The 21,344-nt window shown below is 37.2% G+C and overlaps 1 protein-coding gene across 8 annotated transcripts in view; it reads right to left on the bottom strand.

Annotated features, from left to right (window-relative positions):
• CCNT2 (cyclin T2) overlaps window positions 1-14,905 on the bottom strand; it is a 45,250-nt gene extending 30,345 nt beyond the window's left edge. For 3 of the 8 annotated variants that reach the window (XR_011164397.1, XM_069067812.1, XM_069067813.1), the window contains exons 1-2: window positions 13,507-13,705; window positions 12,525-12,606 (exon numbers count right to left, since the gene is read on the bottom strand). Coding sequence is in view for 6 of the 8 variants with exons in the window: in XM_069067812.1 (XP_068923913.1) it covers window positions 12,525-12,606; window positions 13,507-13,664 (240 nt within the window). In the remaining 2 variants the exon portion in view is untranslated. Of the gene's footprint in view, window positions 1-3,440; window positions 3,483-10,493; window positions 10,521-12,524; window positions 12,607-13,506; window positions 13,706-13,814; window positions 13,880-14,752 lie in introns of those variants that run through there. The other 5 variants (XM_069067819.1, XM_069067815.1, XM_069067816.1 and 2 more) reach the window with 5 other exon arrangements.
• Between the last annotated feature and the right edge of the window lie 6,439 nt (window positions 14,906-21,344).

The following is a 21,344-nucleotide window of genomic DNA, read 5'->3' as shown; positions in this document are numbered from 1 at the left end:
CCCTGTAATATTTGATCTAGTCAATCCCTTTTCTTTACAACTTAGATATACTTTCTAAAAAACATGTCTGATATCCTACTGCATCAGTCATTTATAGACACATAAATATCCCCCCTTTCAACCAAATGAAATAGCAACCTCGGGGCATGCAACATTTGGCACTCAATAGTACCCCACCTCTTTAATGAGAGGAGGTAAGTGCATCTCATCATTTGTTCTCTAGGACCAAGACTGGTCACTAACAAATACTAAAGATTGTCTTCCTTTTAATGTTCTTTTTGTTTAAATTATTGTTCATACAAGTCTTCCCAAGTTTCTAAACTAACTTTTTGTTTTCTATCAGCACAATACTATTCCAACATTTTCATACACTAAAATTGTTTCAGCTGTTCCCTCATTCAATGGGTACCCACTTTGTTTCCAGCATTTTTTGCTACTATGATTTTTGTACTTTTCTAATCAATTTTGCAACGCTGAATTTAATTAAAAAAATTATTGCCTGTATGAAAAGCGCAGTGGTAGACTGACAGTCCTTGATCTAAAGGAGCCCACAGGCCACTTGAGGTGGGAGAGGACTTGACATATACAGTTTAATTATGATACAAGGTAGGTGTGACAGGAATAATGGGGAGAGCCAAAGTCCAATATGAAAGTATGAAGTGGATGATCATAAGCTGGGTGCTCAGAAAAGGTTTCTTGAAAGGAGTAAATTCTAAGTGCAGGGTAAAGCATTCATAGAGAAAAGCAGAAGAAAGTATATAAAGTTTGGGGAAACAACTAGTTTAGTTGGAATTTAAGAGTAAAAGTACTATGAAATAAGGGTGAGAGGTTGGAATTAAACTGGAGAGTAAAGAGTTTATATTTTATTCTAAAAGCAACAACAATCCACTGAATTCATTTGAATAGGGAAGTAACATGGTCAGACCTCTTCAATTCACTATGACTCAAAAAAACCCAGTGAACGAGGCAATTCTGGTTTAGTAGAGGGAATGCCATGAGAGTTTGGGTCAAATCCAGGCTTTGCCATTAAAAAAACAAACCTGTATGACTTTGGACGAGTCACTTACCCTCCTGTGTCTCAGTTTCTTCATCTGTATAAATGAAAGGGTTGGACCAGAAGACCTCTCTATAGATCTGTATCTAGGATTCTATATTCCTAAGTACAAAGTGTTAAGCTACCTGCTGTGAAAATAAAGTCAAAAATAGAAGTATCATAGGATCATAGATTATCTATTCCAACCTCCCTTTTACAGATGAGAACACAGGCACCCCAAAGTTAAGGGACTTACTCAGGGTCATACAGATTAAAAGGCAGTCTTATTATTTGATCTCAATCTTCTTAAGTACAGCACCTTTTCTACTATTCCATTACTACCTCAGCTTAAATTCCAAGGGGAGAGGATAGGACAGAAACACAAGTAAATACAAAGTATAGGTAGTCATTTGAAGAGGGAGAAAGTGCTCACTGCTATTGTGGCAGTCTGAAAGAACCAAGTGAGAAAGCAAAACAGTTACATATTAGCAGTGCTTAATCAAATCAGCAAGACATCTATTCTGGAAAGTATCCATAATGTCACCAGTGTGTATATCCTGTACCAACGCTCTATACCTTCCCATCAGATCCTTGTATTTGTCCGATGAATCCTCTCACATGTTCATTCTTTCAGGATCTTGACTTGAGGGCAATTTTACATCTGTTCAATAATATTCTTTGGTCAATCATTAAGCATCATGTGGGAGGCACTACATAAGGTGCTGGGGGACCGGACAAAAAATTTAAATATTTCCTTCTCATAGATCACTTATAAGCAAAAACAACATCCTCACATAAATGGATATAAAGTAAATATAAATCAGCAGAAGAGGAAATAGCAATTGGGGCATATGGTTACGAAAAAGCCTTATGCATTTGAGCTGAGCTTTGAAGGAGGCCAGAGTTTACCAACCAGCCAATGAGTGCATTACAGACATGGAGCCCAACCCGGAAGCCAGAGGACTGTGGATTCAAATCCTAACTATTATAAATAACCTGTATTGTCTAAAGCAAGTCCTTTTGGGCCTCAAGTTTCCTATTCAGAATGAAGGGCCTGATTCGAATGGATGATTTCTACGGTCAATCACTGCTCTAAATCAGTGGTGTCAAACTCAAATTGAAACAGATACCTTTGGGCCATATATTGACTCAGAAAACTACAAATTAATATTATCTAGCCTGTACTGTATTTTCATTTATCTTGTTCAACATTTCCCTCTGGTTTGGGTCACACTGGCAAGTCTGAATTTGACATCTCTCTTCTTAATCCTATCACCTGGGCCTTTAAGGTAACATGTTACCCTGTGCTTATTATGTCTGCTGTACTCATCAGACTATACTTTCTGAGATCAAGGTGTTCCAAGATTTGTAGTCATACAGAAATCATCAGTCACATACTCATATAAAAAAGACGGGAAGCTGTACATTTGTAATTGTCAATGAAAGTACTATTCAGTTTTTCAAAGATAATTCAACTTGATGAGGAGCAGTATGGTATAAGGGAAAGAGGGCTGAATTTAGGCATTAGGAACTATTAAGTTCAAATATTGTCTTTGACATTAGATATGTAAATGTGTTGCTGTAGTCATTTCTGTTGTGTCTGACTTGGTGATCCCATCTGGGGTTTTCTTGGCAAAGATACTGTAGTGAGTTTGCCTTTCTTTTTCAGCTCATTTTACAGATAAGGAAATTGAGGAAATCAGGATTAAGTGATTTGCCCAGGGTCACACTGCTAGTACAGCATCTGAGGTCACATTTGAAATCAGATCTTGCTGACTTTGGGCCCAAGCACTCTATTCACCTGGCTGTATCTTCATATACTTACTGTATACCAGGAAGAGTTTGTATTTTTTCCTAGCTGAGTAAGCAATCACTGACAGTTTATAAAGAGGGGAGTGTCTGAGGCTAGATTTGAATTCAGGTCATCCTGACTGCAGGCCCAGATCTCTTATCTACTGTGCCACTTTGCTATCCTATATGAATATGTGGAAGCCATATACATATATCTCTTATTGCATCTCAAGTTTCCTCACTGGCAAAATAAGGATAAAGCCTATTATACTATCTATTTCACAAGGTGGCTGTAAGGATCAAAATAAAGAGATGAAACATTTTGCAAAGTTTAAAACACTATGTAAATGTCAGATATTAACTTTCTCTTATCCCTCTCAATTTTGCCTCAACTCATTATCTACCTGTCTCACTTAAACAAAAAACATACTGACTAATCTTCCCAAACACTGCTCAACATTAGGGCAATATATAATTTCCATTCATTTTTTTCTAGTATTTACATTAAGGGGTTTGTAGTTTTCTAGAGCTTGATGTAATTAATGTAATGCTATCTTACTGTCTCCAAGGAAAATCTGGAGAACCTTGCCATCAATGAAAAATCTTTTACTTTGAAATTTCTGTTAAATACCTTCTGTGACATTGTAAGCATTTGAGTGAAAATTTTCCTGTTTAACTTAACACCCTCAATGTAGACACTCAGTGGGCCACTGAATAAATTTTAGTTTTCTTTGAAATAGCTTGCCATGGAAGTCTTATAATTTTAAAATATATAATACAGAACTTGTTTGAGAAGACCTTAAAGGCTTCATCTTGCTTTACCAAGTTAAATGCTAAAAAAAAAAAAAAAAACAACCAAAAACCCACAATGGTATCATATTCTTGATATTTTCAAATAGTCTTTGGACCCTAAAGATTAAATTCATTGTGGAAACTACCTAATTATTTATGTTTTCATTGAAGATGCCTTTAAAGAAAGTAGGAACCATTCTCAAAAGATTTTATAGAGGTGATAAAGTATCAACTATGAACCCATATGCCTAACGTTTTACTGGATCACTTTTTTTGGTTAATGCAAAATTTGTGATTTTTTCCATTCTTTTCAACTTTTGCCCATTTTGATATAGCTTCAAGAACATTCCCCAAAGCTTTTCAAATTGTTTCATCTCTGGCAGTCACTCTTCCTTATTCATCTTCTTGATGTGATGGTTCTATTAATGTTGCTGATGAGAAGAGATTACTTGATTTGGGACCAAGAAATAAAAAGCAAGACTTAAAGACTATTTAGAAATCTCACAACTGTTTAATGACAACTATTTTTTTCAAGAAGATAGTTGGAAGGTGCTAGTCATGTTGCATGCTGTGAAATCATAACAAATCATAACAGACAGGAAGTGACAAGTTATAGTTGTAGAAATAGTAGCCTACATGCAGAGACACTGGCGGGTTAGAGCAAAGATTAAAGTAAACACCAAATTAGAAAGACAAGAAATTCATTATATCCATAGCAGCTCTAATCCAATTTGTTTAAACAAGCTGGTGACTCCAAAGCCCAAATGAAAAATCTACAAATATTGGATCATGCAACTACATGGAGATAAATAGGAAGGGGATAAGGGTATCAAAAAATATGGGTTTTGGGAAAATAGGGTTTTCCCAGAATTTTTCTCTTTAGATTGGGAGGAGGAATAGAGAAGAGACTGAAAGTATTTTCAGAAAATCTTTTACCTTTTTCTTCCAAGTTCTTTCAGGTTTATGAGTCTTGACCCTCCTTTTCTTGTTTACAGAATGGAAAACAAGAAGTCTGTTTCCTCAATTCCCACATGAATTCTCAAATTAAAGAGAAGAAACCACTACCATCTAAAGTAGGACGATTACTTTCTTAAATGATGAATCCAAATTGCTTGGGATGCTAACATTTCATTATTGTGACTCTCATGGTGGGAAAAAAAAAACTTATTTTAAAAAAGTGAAGATTTATGGGTTGATTTTAGGTGATTTGAAAGCAACCCAAAATTCCTATACAGATATTTAGTACATATTAAAGTTCATAAATGAAACAGATGTTGAATTATGATATTTGGGTTGGAAATGACACTGAACTGCTACATATGTATTTTTTTATTTTAGCAATTTATTAAACTTATAGAAATCCGATGCCATTCAATTTAACTCACTATAACATCAGTTCAGTTTGGTACAAAAACCAAACGAAGGCAAAGTTTAAAGTTTTATTTCCATACAGAACTTAGTCTGTGCAAAGAAAACATCTCACAGCCTATGCTCTTAACCTCAATATATACATAGACACTGGGTAAATGTAGAAGGGTTAAAAAAAAAAGTCATCTTTTTATTCAAAGGAAAGAGCATATAAATACGTATATCACTGTTACAAAAGTACTACAAATGACCTTTAAAGTACAGTAAATTTATAACAGAAAAGGGGTCACATAAGCAACATAGTACAATAAATAGATCTTTATGGGAAATCAGGAGACCTGGATTTCAATACTGCCTCAAAACTTCCTAGCTATGTGATCACGTGCAAGTTTCATTAAGCCTCTGATCATCATTTTCCTCATCTGTAAAATATGGATAACAAATGAACTACCAATTGAAAAGGGAAGGACTCTGCAAATATACAGCACTACATAAATGTGAATTACTATATACAGTCACTATTGAGGAAAGGTAGATGATTTAAAAAAGAAAGCATAATACTAAGCAAAGAGAAAATATCACAGGCCTTCATCCCTTTCATTTTAAGAAAACTAACTAGGAAAATGTCTTCACATTATACATTTAATTGGGTAGCTTGTATTTATAACACTTATTATTGTAGACAATATAAAACTTAGAACAGTTTTCTAAATTTTAAGATCAAATTAAATGTACGATATTTTCTGCCACAATGAGTCTGGGTGCACATATACCCCTCCATGTAACTGCACCAAAGTTAGAAGGGGTCAAGATGTTGGGTACTGCAATAAAATATGGAGTTTCTGAAATTAAAAAAAATTAGAACATGTACCTGAATGTGTTCAACATTATGAAAAGTCAGAATTCAGAGCTAAATTAATAAAATGGATGACAGTTTTAGTTTTTTTATTTCACTAAGTGATAAAACTAATTTGTTTGCATGACAAACCTAAGAGATATTTTAAAAAAATTTTAAATAATGGCAGTATAATTTCATCAAGCTTATTACTTTTCATGGTGAATGCTTTTGCTTTGAAAGACAACACAAATTCTGATGTCTAAGTTCCTGTAATTTTACTCTTATTTTTTGCATCTCCGCAATTAGACTCTAAGCACCCTGCAAGTACAAGTCCTCAATGTTTTTAGCCGTTATGTTGAAAGTATGCTAAAAGTCTGTAAATCTTATTTTAAAGCAAATTTTTCTTCTCATTGCTTATCAGGACTGCAATTCTAATAAGCTTTTAGATTAGCTTTTAGCTAGTGCAGTTTTCCTTGGCAACAGTTGTATTAAATTTCCCTACATTTTAATAAATTTGCTTTTAAACTCCATTCACAGACAGTTTCTAGGTTCAATGGGGGTGCATAGACATGAAGCAATTTATAAACCCTAAGCTGGAGTTGTATTTCTGTAATGAATGCTATAAAAGTATTGTACACTGTCTTGCTAAATATAGTTTCTTGCCTTTAATGTATAAATAATGCTTAAAATAAAATAATAATAATGCAAAAGATGGCTTTTTCACAGGTAAAGTAGGGTATATCCTTGATGTCAGTTTATTACTTTGGAACTGAATATATTTATGCAATTAAAGTGAAAGAATATCATACAATCATACTTCTTATTCCTGGTTTTTAAATTTTTGTAATAAATTTACCCAGAAAAAAAAATTCTGTCATGTAAATCAATTTAAAGGGAAGACATTTAAAGCTATTAGTTTTTATTACTGTTAGATTTCTGTTAACAATCTTGGAAGTAATAAAGCTCATGACCTGTACTCTCTTGAGTACTACTAAGAATTCTAACCAGACTAAATTTTTTTCACCTGTGTATTTGCAAAAGTTGGTTTAACTTAACAATAAACCATTTGGTGGGCAAGCAAAAAGACCTCCAAATTAAATCTATCTAGCAGAGTCTTGTACAAAGTAGACATTTAATATTTATTGAAATTGTACCTACATATTAAAACAAACTATTTTAAAACATTTACCTTGGTAGGTAAGAAGTTTAAAAGACATTTTAAAACAATAAAACTAGAGGTAGTAGAAGACAATGGAAAAGAGTGCTTGATTAGAAATCTGAGAATCTGTATCTGAATCCCAGTTCTATCATTTAACTAATTGTGACTTTGGGCAAATCATCCCTCTTTCAGTCTCAGTTTCTTCCCCCATAAAATGAGGGGATTAGAATAGATGACCAACTTCTAACATCCCTTCCAACTCAAAATCTCTGGATACTTCCATTAAAGATGAAATTGCCCTTATGTTGCTTTTTTATCAGTGACCTAGGAATTAAATTAAAAAAAATCAAAATGGCTCAGAAGAAAAATACTTTAAAAACAAAATTAATAATAAATTAATCAGGTCAGGAGACCTGGTTCTAGTTTCAAATGGGCCACTAATTCACTCTTTGACCTTGGGCAAATCACTCTATTGCCTTTAGTTTCCTTATCTGTAAAAACAAGGGGATGGACTAGACCAGAAGTGTCAAACTCAGCCCTCAAAACTCCTCAGTAAGCACAAAATTAAAACATAATTGGGAAATATTTAACAAAATAAAAATACAACACAGAACATTAATTTGTGGTTTTCTAAATCAATACAGCCTGCAGGCCATTTCTATTTGAGTCTGACACCACTGGTCTAGAAGATTTCTAAGTTTCTTCTTAGCACTAACATTCTATAGTTCAATAATCTGTTCAATACTACATTATTAAATATTGTCTGGATAAAATACATAACAAATAAATCTTTTTAGAAATCTAAAATGACACCAAGTTCAAGCAGTTAATAAATAGTATTGATCTAATAGGCTCAAGAAAAAAAATGTAATGCTTAAAACCTGGGATAGTCTCAGCATAAAAATCTAAAGTACATCAAAATACTGTCAGAGATTAAACTAAAATTACCACTCCAATTTTAGGTGTTATAGTTTCTGTTACAAAATGAAATTACTTAAAAGCATTAAATATACTAGAAAATGGTACTCCACAACACTTAATTAACAAAGTCAGAAGTAGCAGACTACAAATATGACCCTTGTTCATGAGAAAAGCAGCTAATAGTGCTCAAGGGGATTCTAGGCAGGTGAGTCAGGAGTAAAACTCCCATTCCTGGGCAATTGGTAGACTTCATACACTAAAAGACAGAATCATCAAACAAAAACAATTGAGGGAAATGCTCCAATTTCTGTTATCGTTGTTTTGTCCAAAGGGAAATCATGCCTAAAAAGTTTACTAGTATTTGAGGTGTTTAAAAAGCATACTGAAGGGGCAGCGTTCGGATCCAGTCTCAGACACTTAACCCCAACTGCCCTTGAAGAAAAAAAAAAAAGAGCAGGGATTGTTTCTTTGGGGTGGCCAGGTAGCACCGGGAGTAAGAGCACCAGCCCCAGGGTTGGGATGACCTGGGATCGAATCCAGGCTCAGACAGTTAGCACCCACCCAGAAACTCCTAGCCATGTAACCTTCAGCAAGTTACTTAATCCCAATTGCTTAAAAAAAAAAAAAGCATACTGAGGTAAAAGAGAACCTATAAAAGTCAATTAATTTAAAATAACTTTGAAATTTTCTACAGCAGAAACTAGAGAGACCTTTGTTTTATGGCTAGAAAACTTAGAGAAAGGGGAAAGCAAAAAAAAAAAAAAAAAAGGTGGGGTTATTTTCCCTACACTGAAAATAAAATAGTGGGGTCCCTCAGGAATTATTAGAATGCTCTAGTTATTTTTAATAAAAGATCTAAAATAGTGAGTGTACAGTGAAGTCCCCAGTTTTTCACATAACAAACTTCTACCAAAGTACCAAATGAATGGAATACATTAAAGAAAATTTAAATGAAATAGATCAAAATAAGTGGTATAAAAATACTGTGTTCTCAGCAAACACCCAGAAAAGGGCCCTAGCGTCCTTGTAAATATTCTATTGAGGGTTGACAAAAAGGTTGAGCATTTTAAAAAGGTTGAAAATACAGAAAAAACATCATCCTACCTTTGTAAAACTAGTGTATCCACACCAGGCCTATTGTGTGTAGTGCTCTCATTCCATTATGTATTTCTTGAGTTGTGGTAATTAGACGGGCCAAGGAGGATCCAAGGAAAGATAACTAAAATAAACAGAGGATTTGGGGTGGGGAGCAGGAGTTGGAGGGAAAAGCAGGGCTGTTGTATGGAGAGAGACTAAAAGGACAGGAGTTCTTCAATGTACAAAATTAAAAGGTTAAGAAGGGATGAGATGGAAAGCTATAGAATCTTAAAATGACTGGATAAAGTAAGCATAGACTTGTACATTAAATCCAGCAATACTAAGATGATAGTACAAAAGGGTATCTTTGAAAGGGGAAGTAAAGCAAGTTCAAAACAGAGGCAAAAACTCACTAATTTCCAATTATTCATTCAACAAACACGAATATCTACTACATTCCAGGCACTAAACTAAGAATTAAGAAGTATACAAAGATAAATAAAGTAATCCCTATTAACGAGGAGAGCTTATCTTAGTAATGGATAAATGCATCTATTCAAAATAATATTCATGTTAAATTTAAATGCATTAAAAAAGGGTTTGCACATATTATTAATGAATACCAAACCATGCCTACTACAAGAAACTAGGAAATAGCTAATTTTTAAAAGTTATCAATAGGGAAAGCACTTCTGTCTGTAATTACTATTAGCAATAGAATACAGGGCTAAGCAGATCCATACTAGTTTGACCTAGTATGGCTATTCTTATATTCCTCATTCCAATTAGGAAAAAAAATCTGACAAATAACTAGCCTTCTTTCCCTTGGGTAAAAGGAAACATTTACCTAATCATAAGATACTTGATTCATGTCATTTAGCTTTCAATGTGATATTTAACCTTCCAAATAAAATCCTCAATACAATTCAACAGTATTTTCAAGCAATAAGAAAAAACTGTTAAAGAGAGGGAGAGCACTAGAAAGATACAATATTGCATTTAGGAAGGAGAAAAGTAAGGGTTACTAGGAAGCAGTTCCCATGTCTTGTAGCCACTTTTAATCCAGATTTGAAGCAAGAAAAGTAATGACTATTTGTACCTGCCTTCTTTCGCCAAAATCTTTTTCAGGGACAAAGATATCCATGGGTTTTTTTTTTTGCTTTTTTTTTTTTTTGGTAAATCAAATCCACTTTTGCTACAGAACATTAACACTACACTTCCACTGTTGTGTTAACTTTTAATTTTATATTAATGGATTTAAAATGGAAATACTGCATGCCACAAATAAAATATTTTTGTTTAAATATAAAATATCTTACTGGGTATGCTTTAAGCCTGTCTTTGCTGTTGTAACATTCTATATCAAGTTTGTTTACCAAAAGGAACTAGTTTTTTCATTTTGCTGAATATTGAAAAGAATTGTAATTTCCTAAAATTTATAGTCTTCAATTATAACCCTATTATTTCGCTAAATTTTCCTGATTTGGGGGAGTATGAATTTAAAAGTGACTCACATTCAATTTGAGACCACCCCCTTCACCCTAAAAGAATAGGAAAAAAAAAAGATAAAAGAGTAAGGTTGTACATTTGATGGTAGGGCACCAACATAAATATTAAAACCACTTTTGATGTTATGACAGCAAATGTAAAAAAATTCTGAAAAGGATTATATGAAGGCTGTATTGTGCTACCTTTTAATACTTTTCAGAGTAAAACATTAGTAACACTTTAGAATTTACATTAACACACACACAAGAAGTTTCAAAAACTCAAGTTTGATTCATAAGTCAGACACACCAGATACTTAGCTTTGCAATTACAATTTAATACTATTTAAGTAAAGACTGAAAAATACAATGAAAGTTGCTAATACTTTCAAATATTGCACAAAGGACTTCTGAAATGGACAAAGCTTTGAATCTTGGCACCAGATTTGACAAATTGCTTGATTTAAAGCACACCACACAGGCCATGGAGACAAATTATGGGAAGAAGCCACTCTCACCCACCCTCCTCCAAAAGAGGTTTTCCAGTAATTGATTTCAATACAAAGAGCAAAGCAAACTTAACTCAGAAAATACATGATCTATAGCTACATAAGAGAATTTCCATATGCTTTATAAACTCCAATTTGATTACTAATTGCCAATTGGGTTTTTCAGGGCCACCTTTATCAAAGTTTTGATATTTATCTATGTCTACCTATATAAGCAATTTTCATGTTAAAATTTCATAATTCCTAATCTAAAGGTTATCACCAACCTTTAACTTTCATCTTGCCACCACCACTAACTCAAATCCACTATACTAGAAATATAAGAACTGAGACAGACGAGATTGAGTAGGAAGAAGGGGAACATACCAGAGAAAGAAAAAAGATACATAACAGAAAAATGCAAGTGGGGGTGCTGCAAAGTCCACTAGAAAATATTCAGATCAGAATTTTGCAAAACAAATTATACTGCTAAGGATCATCAGACTAATTTATAAAATGGATTGTTAAACAACAAAATTCCAATTTAAACATTATGCCTTTTCATTTATTTATTAAAAGTGTGCTAATAACTTTTTTTAAAAGGTTATTTTAGCTGTAACTATTTTGGATTATCTACTGATGATCAAGCCCTCTATGATATATCTTTATCATTATAACATTATTTGTAAAACTGTGGTGGAACAAAAAACTAAAACTGAGGGAAGGATAGAATATGGGTAGTGCAAAATTCCACCTAAAGATAGGCAACTTTCTTCATTGTAAGCAACATACACAGCACATCTTCTGCTGAAGAGCATCTAATATATCTTATATGGGTATTTTTCATAAACTATAAATAGCATACTTAGAAATTAAACACTAATGTCACATGGAAAAGTAAACTAGAAAATGTTTATAACCCTTTTCTATAATTTACCTGTGAGGTGGTATGTTTGAAGCAAGATTTGTCATTTGGTTGACCAGTATTTGTAAAGGTAACAAGTTGCCCTAATAGCTAAAGAAATTTTGGCATCCTTTGTTTACCACAGAAATGAATTAGATAGATACTGACCTTTTGCAAATTAACGTCCCTCAACATTTACCTTTTTCTTTTTTAAAACAAATGGTCAGTTCCAAAATCAATTATAAAGTCAATATAAAGAAAAATTGGTTTTGACAAAGTTCAAGTCCACATTTCAAACAAAGTCTCCTAACAACTGTATACTCACACTTCTGGCTTGTTCAGCCTAAATTTTGTACTTTACTGAAACGTTTAAATATGTAAGTATAAAATTTCAACTGGATTGTTGCCAATTAAATAACTCTGACTATATGATTTTCCAACATGTAGGATTAGAGATGAAGATGCCTGATGTTCTACATACGAACATGAAAACACAATCTGACCGTTTGAAGAAAATATAAACATCATTTGCAAAAATAAAATTACTATTAATACCCAGTTCACATCAATAAAACCACCGAAAGAATCTTTCCCTTTTATAAAATAAATGAAAATTTAACTACTTTTAATATATGACCAAATGCTGTTAAAAAAAATTGTACTTACATTTCTGTTAAACTTGGTGAAAGAATGGTGCATATAAAACCTGTGCATGTAAACAATTGCAGTATTTATTGTAAGTTGAGAGCTGGAAGGTAGTGTTTAGGAAATGCACATTTTCAAGACGTTAATTATAGAATCTAATTTTTTCTTCTTAAAATATGCTGCACAAGGTTGATATTACTATTGGTACCAAGTTTATTTGAAGGAATATTTCAATGCTCTTTTCCAAAGCATCTCCTTCATAAAGAAGACCCCCCCCCCAAAAAAAAAAATCAAAATGGAAAACTAGTAGGAGAGGGCAGGAGAGAAGGAGGGCCTTAAAATTGCTATGGGGGTGAGGTGGGAGGAAAAAAATACGAAGCTTTTCAAAGCAAGCCAGCTCGCCAAAGCTCTTAGGAGGATTTCTGGCTGCATGTATTATTTCCTCCAAAAATCAAAGCACTTCAAAGCCACCCCAAGAACATAAAGCCTAGGCTCGGTGCGTGCCACAGCACATGTGGTCAGGGCCGCCCCGTCTCCTAGATGCTCAGGGGGCCTCCGGAGAGAAGTCTTTCAAAGCTCCAATCGCCGGCCTCTCCTCTTAACAGTCTCCCCCCCCCCCCCCACCTCCGGTTCCGCGCTGAGGCTTCTCCGGGATCAGCAGCCCCAGGAGAGGCTGCACCGCTCCCCCCCGCCCCGCCACGCGGAGCATCCGATGGGATTACACAACGCAGCGTTCAAACCCGGCCGGGGATCCGGGGTCCCGGCTCCGACCACCCCCGGCCTCCCCCCAGGGCCGGCCCCTACCGGGCCCTTCACGGCGTGGCCGACGGCCGCAACGCCATGTTCGCCGCGTCCAGGCCCCGGACGCCTGTCCCAGCTGGTGGGATGATGAGGGAGGCGGCGGGGACAGGGAAAGGGGAGGGAAGATGGAGGTTGGGAGAAGGGGGATTAAGAGGTGAATGGTGGAAGGTGAGATGGGGGAGGAATAAAAAATAAAGGATACACATTGAGACGCTGCCCCATATCTTGGATAAAGTTGGCCGCCTGCTGGCGGTAGGAGAGTTCCTTATCCGCCTCCACCCCGCAGCGGCGGCTCGGCGTGTTCTCCAGCTGCTCCCGGCTGAAGAACCAGCGAGAAGAAGCCCCACGGCCCGACGCCATGACACTTCCTCCTCCTCCGGCTCCCCCTAACCCGCCCCCCTCCCACCTCCCCTCCTCCCCGCCAAGGCCGCGCGGCCTGGCCCCGCCCCGCTCCGCTCGGCTCGCCGTAGCCACGCACCGCCCCCTCCCCACCCCGGCCCACCTCGCTACCTTGAGCGCGCTTGCGCGCACCCCCCCCCACACGTTGTGTTTATTTGGTCGGCCTTGTTCTTTACACTCCCCCCCACCCCCCCAATCCTTTCTGCGCCGGCTCGGCCGCGCAGGAGACCATAATGCCCCGCGCCACGCATCATTCAGTCGCGCCCAGAGGAGGAGGGTCGAGTTGAGGGAAGGGCGGAGGCAGTGCACGCCGGGAGGAGGGGGGAGCGTGGGGCTGTGTACTGCGCATCAGGGGTGGGAGAGATGAGACTGAGGGAAAGAAGAAGGGGAGGCCATAGTTCTTAAGGATGGCGGGGGAGCGAAGAGCGATGGAAGCAGCCCCAGCCTGGAGGAAAAGAGACTGAGCTCAGAGTCGGGAGTCTCGTCCTACCCCTGCTCCTAGCGTTAATTTGGGCAAGGGTCTGGGCCTCCCCTCGTAACATATAAAATGATTAGGGGGTTGGACTAGCTGATCTCTAATTACTTTTTCAGCTTTTTCGTTATCTTCTGGCTGAAAACCTAAAACTGCCCTCCCTTCCGGAGTCTCCTAGAAATCATAAATAGGTGTAGACATACACACGTTGGTGGCCATAGTTTGGTTTTATCCCTCTATGGGGTGGTAAGCTGTTTGAGGTAGGATTCACGTTTCTTCTTAAATAATGCATTTTTAAGTGACTACCAGCCGGCTGTGCACAGGTACCCAGGAAGAGGTCAAGGATTTACTCTGCAAACATATGGGGTATTAAAAGCATTTTCCCGGTGCTGGAGGATGCTAAGTTAGGATTAGCATAAAACCCTGACATGTACCAAATGCATAATCCTAAAACACAGCAATGACGATGCCACTCCCTTTACCTAAAAATCTAAAATGTCTGCCCATTGCCACTGGGATATAATGTAAAAGCTTCACCCTAGCATTTAAAGCCCTCCACGATATGACTCCCACCTACCTTGCACAGACTCTCCAGGCAAAGAGGCAGGCCTGCTTAGCTGTTCCTCGTGCACAACCTCTCACTTTGGTGCCTTTGCACAAATGGCATCCCGTATCTGGAATTTACTCCCTCCTCACCACTCTCAGCTTCCTTCATAGCACAGCTCACTTCCTACATGCGGCCTCTCCTGATCTCCCCATTCGTTAGCTAGCTCACCCTCCTGAAGTTATTTTGTATTACATTGTATATATTTTGAACTTACTTTTTGTGGTCATGTTACATTTTCTTAGTAAAATATAAGTTCCTGTAGAGGAAAAAAAACCCAAACATTTTTTATTTTTGTCTTTGTATCTCCAGTGCCTTATACCCGCAGTGATGCAGTAGAAAGATCCTTGACAATAGTCAGAGGAGCTGGATTCAAATATTACCTCCTTCACTTGCTATCTGTGTGACCTTTAATAAGTCATTTAACGTCTGGGTCATACGTTAAAAAAAAGGGTTTATAACCTATGGGATTTCTTCTAGTACTTAATTTAGGATGATTTGAATTATTTGTTGAATTCAGCTGAAATGGTCCTACTATTACTACACTTAAAAGATATATAATTATATCTACATAGTTACTCCCTCCACCAATGCAGATCACAACTTCTTCTCTAAATCGAAGTGATTCATACAAACCCAAAGGTGATTTAGTCTGACTGGAACCCCAACAAGAATACTCTTTTAATGTCGGCAAGCAATGTCTGCAATGTCTCCCTTCACAAGCAAAGAGATGTTTGATGAAAGTAAACAGGAAATGAAGGAAGAAGCATTTAATTTCAGCACCTACTATGTGCCAGGAGGCATTGTGCCAAGAACTTTACAAATATTATCTCATTTGATCCACTGTGCATATGGGCATTTAGTAATAGTTCACCCCTAAGTCAAAGCTGAAGTGACTAAAAAATGCTGGGAATGAGAAGGCAGGAACTCATCTGCAAAAGATAAAGTACAAATAAGGAAACCATTCTGATGTGGATGTGCACTTATTAGTTGGCACTAGTCTCTCCTAAAGTCAGTCAACATTTAAGAACCTTTAAAAAGGATGACCTTGCAATTGTGTTTTTATCTAGATCTGGCTGCTTGCTTTTGCCTTCTTAACTATAACAAGAAATGTCAACAAGGAATCTGATTTTGTTGTGAGATTTGTATAAGACTTAGGTAGCTCTCTTGCCTATAGTAGTCTTGAGAATTGAATTTAATATTGCCCTGTGAGAGTTTATGTTCCTGCCCTTGGTTCTGTCCTGATAGATTTGGTTCCCAGGAAGGTATATCCTGCCTGTGTGTCCTATTGTTCCACCTGTCTATGTTTTGATTATGGGGAGTGAGAGAAAGCCAAGGATAAATTATGACCTCAGGGTAAAATAATTAAGCTCATTTCTAAAAATGTCCAGCTAAGGTTACTTTTGTCTCAGCTTTCTCTGTACCTTGGTACAGAGAGGTACAGAGGCTGATTAAAAAAAATGTCACAATCCACTTTTGTGATGAGCCTATCTAAACTTAAGTTGACTGGTTCTTAGATGACAGGTAAGCAAGCTGTCATACACTAAACTCAAGCCTTTCCAGCTTCATAGGAGCTGCCAGAGATTGCAGTTTGCAGGGATATAAGAAAACAGGGTTATTTTAACACCATGCTTAAGCATCCGAGGATGCTTAATAAAAATCTTACCAAAATCTTTTCAAAATTACATTATTCTGTTTGCTGATTGCAATTTTGTTAAAAGTGGACCAGAACTGAGAAGAGAATTGGAGTGGGACATTCATTGCCTGTCATTTTTTATTTCAGTGACATATGTGTTGTTGCCTCATCTCCATTAATCAAGGTAAGCTAGGTGTATATGAACTTAAATTTTTTGGGTGGGAAAGAGGATATGAATTGCTGAATGACAAATCAAAGTGAGTGTTAGGTATAAGATATGGTGTGAAAGAAGGCATTAATACAGTATAAAAACAGGAAAAGAAATTTGCTTTATTTGAAGAAAAGTCAGAGACTTAAGGTGTCAGGAATGGAATAATAATTGATATACTAATAATGGTAAGGAAACCTAGATATTTATTTGAGGATGAAAAGGAAAGAAACTATGAGTTGAACTAAATATTTTCTAGGGTTCCTTTTACTTCTAAATCCTATGAACCTGTGAGTACTTATAAGGTACAGTAGAAATGGAGGACAACATTTATCTCAAATATCTACTAAAGTATATAGCATTCACTTTGTGGCTACCTCCAGCTTGTACTTGCTGGCTGGCAGGGAACCACTGTTTTGGGTTCAATTTATTCTATGTATTCTTCTGAAAGTATGGCTCAAATACTCCCACTGTTGTGTTCACATTTGTGAGCCAGCTGATACAATTAACTAAAAGCAAAGGCATTTACTAAAATGGCATAACATAAACAGGACTACCAAAATATTTCCTCCTCAAACCTGCACCTAGGGTCCATTCTCCCATAATTTTCTTTCTTTTCTAAAGTGTCAGTAGGAAGGGTGGGCACATATGTAGAGTATACTAGTTGAGAAACACACACCTAGGGAACACATGTACCCTAGGCAAGCCATGCATCTGAAGCTGAAGAGCCCTCATGTTGCTTCTCATGGTGTCCTCATGCTGCTCTCTCCTGGGCATGCCATCTCTGTAAGGCAGTTATATAGGTTGATTATCTGTGTGTTTTGTCTCAACTTACAGATGGACTCTGATTCAGTGGATACCACCTGCCATGGACTGGGGAAGGGAGGGACTTAGGGAGGAAGAGAATAAAGATATCTTCTCTCCCCTTGCCAAAAAGTTCTTGAAACTCTCTTAAGGGTTGGTTTTCTCAGGGGCAGCCAGGTAGCACAGCGAGTAAGAGCACCGGCTCCAGTGTTGAGAAGACCTGGAGATCGAATCCCGGGCTCAGACACTTAGCACCCACCCAGAAACACCTGGCTGTGTAACCTTGAGCAAGTTACTTAACCCCAATTGCTTAGGGGTGGCCAGGTGGCTCAGGAAGTAAGAGCACCGGCTCTAGTGTCCGGATGACCTGGGTCAAATCGGGGCTCAGATACTCAGCACCACACCCAGAAATAATAACTGGCTGTGTAACCTTGAGCAAGTTACTTAACCCCGATTGCTTAAAAAAAAAAAAAAAAGAGTTGGTTTTCTCAGCTGACTGGGATGGCTCCCCACAACTGATTTCCTTTAGAGGATAACTATTACACCTTTCAGGTAAAATTTGACTCCTATTAGGACCTTTATTTAGTTCCCTTTGGTTGTTATTTAATCTTTGGATGTTTGTGTAAATACACTTGAGGTTTTATGTTTTACTTATGGCTTCTTTCTTGGATTTTGTCTTCTGTGACTTCTAGGTGTATCAAATGCCATTTTCCCTTCATCATACTTGCTTTCTATGGTGTTTAATTGGTGGATCTACATAAACATTTTCCTCCCATTTCCATACATTTTCATTGGAAATACTTTTGATTTCTGGTCATCACATTTTAGGAAGGACATTAATAAGCTTGAGAATGTCCAGAAGATAATACCAGCATATTGAAAAGCCTCATATAGCACTGAAGGAACTATTTATTTTGGAGGAAAAAAAGGAGAGGCATGATGGCTATGTTAAAATATTTGAAAGGGTGCCAAGTTACAGAGGGTTTAGAAGTCTTTTCTTGGGGCGGCCAGGTGGTGCAGTGAGTAAGAGCATCAGCCCTGGCATTGGGAGACCCGGGATCGGTTCCGGCCTCAGATACTTGGCACCCACACAAAAATAACTGGCCATGTAACCTTGAGCAAGTTACTTAACCCTAATTGCTTTAAAAAAAAATTTTAAAAATGTTTTCTTTAGCCCCAAAGGGAAAAATCAGTAGCAATGAGTAGAAGTTACGAAGAGGCAAATTTCAGCTTGATATAAGGTAAAATTCTCTAACTGTCTGAAAGTAGAACTGGCTACCCTGGGCTCAGCAAAGGCATGGATGATTATTTGGTGGAGATTTTTGTTTGGTGTATTTTTTTGATCTGCATCTGTGATTTCAGTGATGTAGGCAGCTTACTCTATCAGTGAAGATGAGCAACTGTTCTGTAGTTTATAGTCTTACAGAATTGCTTGGAGGAATGAGAAGTTAATTGGCCTTCCTAGGTTCAGACAGCTAGTATGTGTTAGAGGCAGGACTTGAACCCAGGCCTTCTTCACTCTGAGGCTGACTCTCTACACATAATACCATGGCTGCTTCAGTGGGGGCTATAGGAAATGAGGATTCTTGTTCAGGGTCCAGTTGGAGTAGACAGCTTCTAAGCTGCCTTTCAACCCTTTGATTCTGTGACTATGAGACCATATCAGGCGAAAGTAGTGCCATCAGAAAACAATAAAGTCTAATTCAATTACTTTCAGTCTTCACTGCCCAGAAGGAAAGTGACACTCAGAATCCTAGAGCTAGAAAGGATCTTAAAGATAATTTACTCACCTCCTATATTTTACACATCAGGAAAATAAGTCTCAGAGTCAGGACTCAGTTAAAGAACTCACCCAAGGTCACAGTACATTGACATCAGGTCTAGTACTTGTACAAAAGTTCTCTTGCTCTTCTCTTCTATCAGAGCATTTAATACCTCTCTGGAAATTCATGCTATAATAGAGCTGGGGCTGAACCGGAACCTCAGAGGCCATCTGTGTGATGTCCCTAATGGATCAACGACTGATTTAGTCTAACTCTTGGTTGAGTTTTTTTTTTTTTTAAGAGATGAAGAAACCAAGAATCAGCAAAGTTAAATGACCTATTTAAGGTCACAGTGTGGGAGTTGGAATTTGAACCTAGATCTTTTGACTCCCCCTTCCTTGACTTTGACTTTCCTTTCTGTTGTGCCATGTTACCTCTAAGACTTTTAGAAAGGAATTTCAAAATATCTCTTAAAGGGTTGCTGAGACAATATAGGCATATCCTGCATAATGTTTTCCAATGAATATTGTTTTGTAATATTCTACTAATTTACTATTTGTCATTAGGGAGAATGTGAGGTTAGAGAGTTCTGAGGCAGAAAAGCATATAAATAATATTTTGTCCTACATGAAGGACATTTACCCTTGAGTTCTTCCCTATAAACAGATGAAATGAATAGTAACTATTTGAGCTAAATACTTAAAAAAATTAACTTTTATTTATATCTTTTGTTTTTATATCACTTTCATTTCTGAATATATCACTTTCTATTCCCCTCCCCAGGCCAGGCCTAACTCATCCAGCCTTATAATTAAGGGTAGGGATTGGAAAGCAATAAAATGATTATTGACCATAACATGCAATAAAAATCACTTTATTTATTATGAAAGATATAATTACTAAAAATAGACACTGCTCTTCTCTGCCTTCACATTTACCAGGTTATCAGGGGCAGTAAGAACTCCATCATACCTCAGAAACAACAACACCCTCCACAGGCTAGGCTTTTTATACCCCTAGTCCTCTGGACCAACCAAATCTGGAGGATAGCCCTTCTTTGCAAACCCATTCCAGCATATTTAAAATAAATGCTATTCCTACCATATTCCACCTATTGGTGGCAAGGTCCAAAAACATTCTCTAGAGGGCCTTCTACTTCTACCTTAAAATAACCATAACCTCAGAAGTAAGTCTAGAATAAACAGCACTGAAGGTGGAACTTAATAATTCATAGAACTTAATAGAATGATAAAAACTTCAAATAGTATAAAAGTCTCTGAAAAGTATAGTCCATGAAATGGGGTAATATCAGAAATAGTTCCAAATAAATTTCCCAATGTAAAACAGCAGTAATGATCAGGAACAGCATCAGGTGAAAAAGACCATGGTATCTCAAAATCTATAACAAATTTACATTTTGGTTTAGGGACATCTGTAACAAAAGGTAATATTACCTGTTACCCATGGACCTGTAATAAGGGGTCACAAACCTCTTGCATGCAAACTGTCCTTAGATACCAGTTGATACAGAGTTGATATAGAAACTTGACCCATAATGCCAATTACTCAGTGTTTCCTGGCCCACCAGAAAAATAAAGCAAAAACAAAACTTTCTTTCCTTAGGAGGCCCATCCAGGAGATTGGTACAATGATGGTACCAAAGATGCCCTTTTAGAAACTCAACCAAGGGGTTGTCCCATTCTTTTGTTTTTTTTGGAGGGCAATTGGGGTTGAGCAACTTGCCCAAGGTCACATGGCTAGTAAGTGTTAAGTGTCTGAGGCTGGATTTAACTCAGGTCCTCCTGACTCCAGGGCCGGTGCTCTATTCACTGTGCCACCTAGCTGCCCCTTGTCCCATTCTTTTGCAGAGGTCCAGTGAAGATGCCTCACCTTCATTCAGGGATTCAAGATTGCCACCAAGTCCACTAAAGGATCTTGTGTCTTCCAGATAATCACACATTTACCATAATTATGAGAAGACAATTTCACCTCTCTTATATCATTAGAAAATCACTTCCTACCAACTCTATCTCTTGGCAATACAACCCCTTTCCAGCAAGAATTTATCCAAACTGTCTCAGGGCTAAGAAGATTTGCTAATTAAGGAGACCCTGAAAAATTTCCCTTGAATATAATGAACCTTCTGAAGAGGCC

Source organism: Petaurus breviceps, unplaced genomic scaffold, assembly GCF_028583685.1.
Source record: "Petaurus breviceps papuanus isolate PSGF00001 unplaced genomic scaffold, PetGlider_PUasm1.0 90752, whole genome shotgun sequence".
NCBI lineage: Eukaryota > Metazoa > Chordata > Mammalia > Diprotodontia > Petauridae > Petaurus > Petaurus breviceps.
Note: the sequence above shows the minus strand (reverse complement) of the source record. Positions and strands in the feature narration are given on the sequence as shown.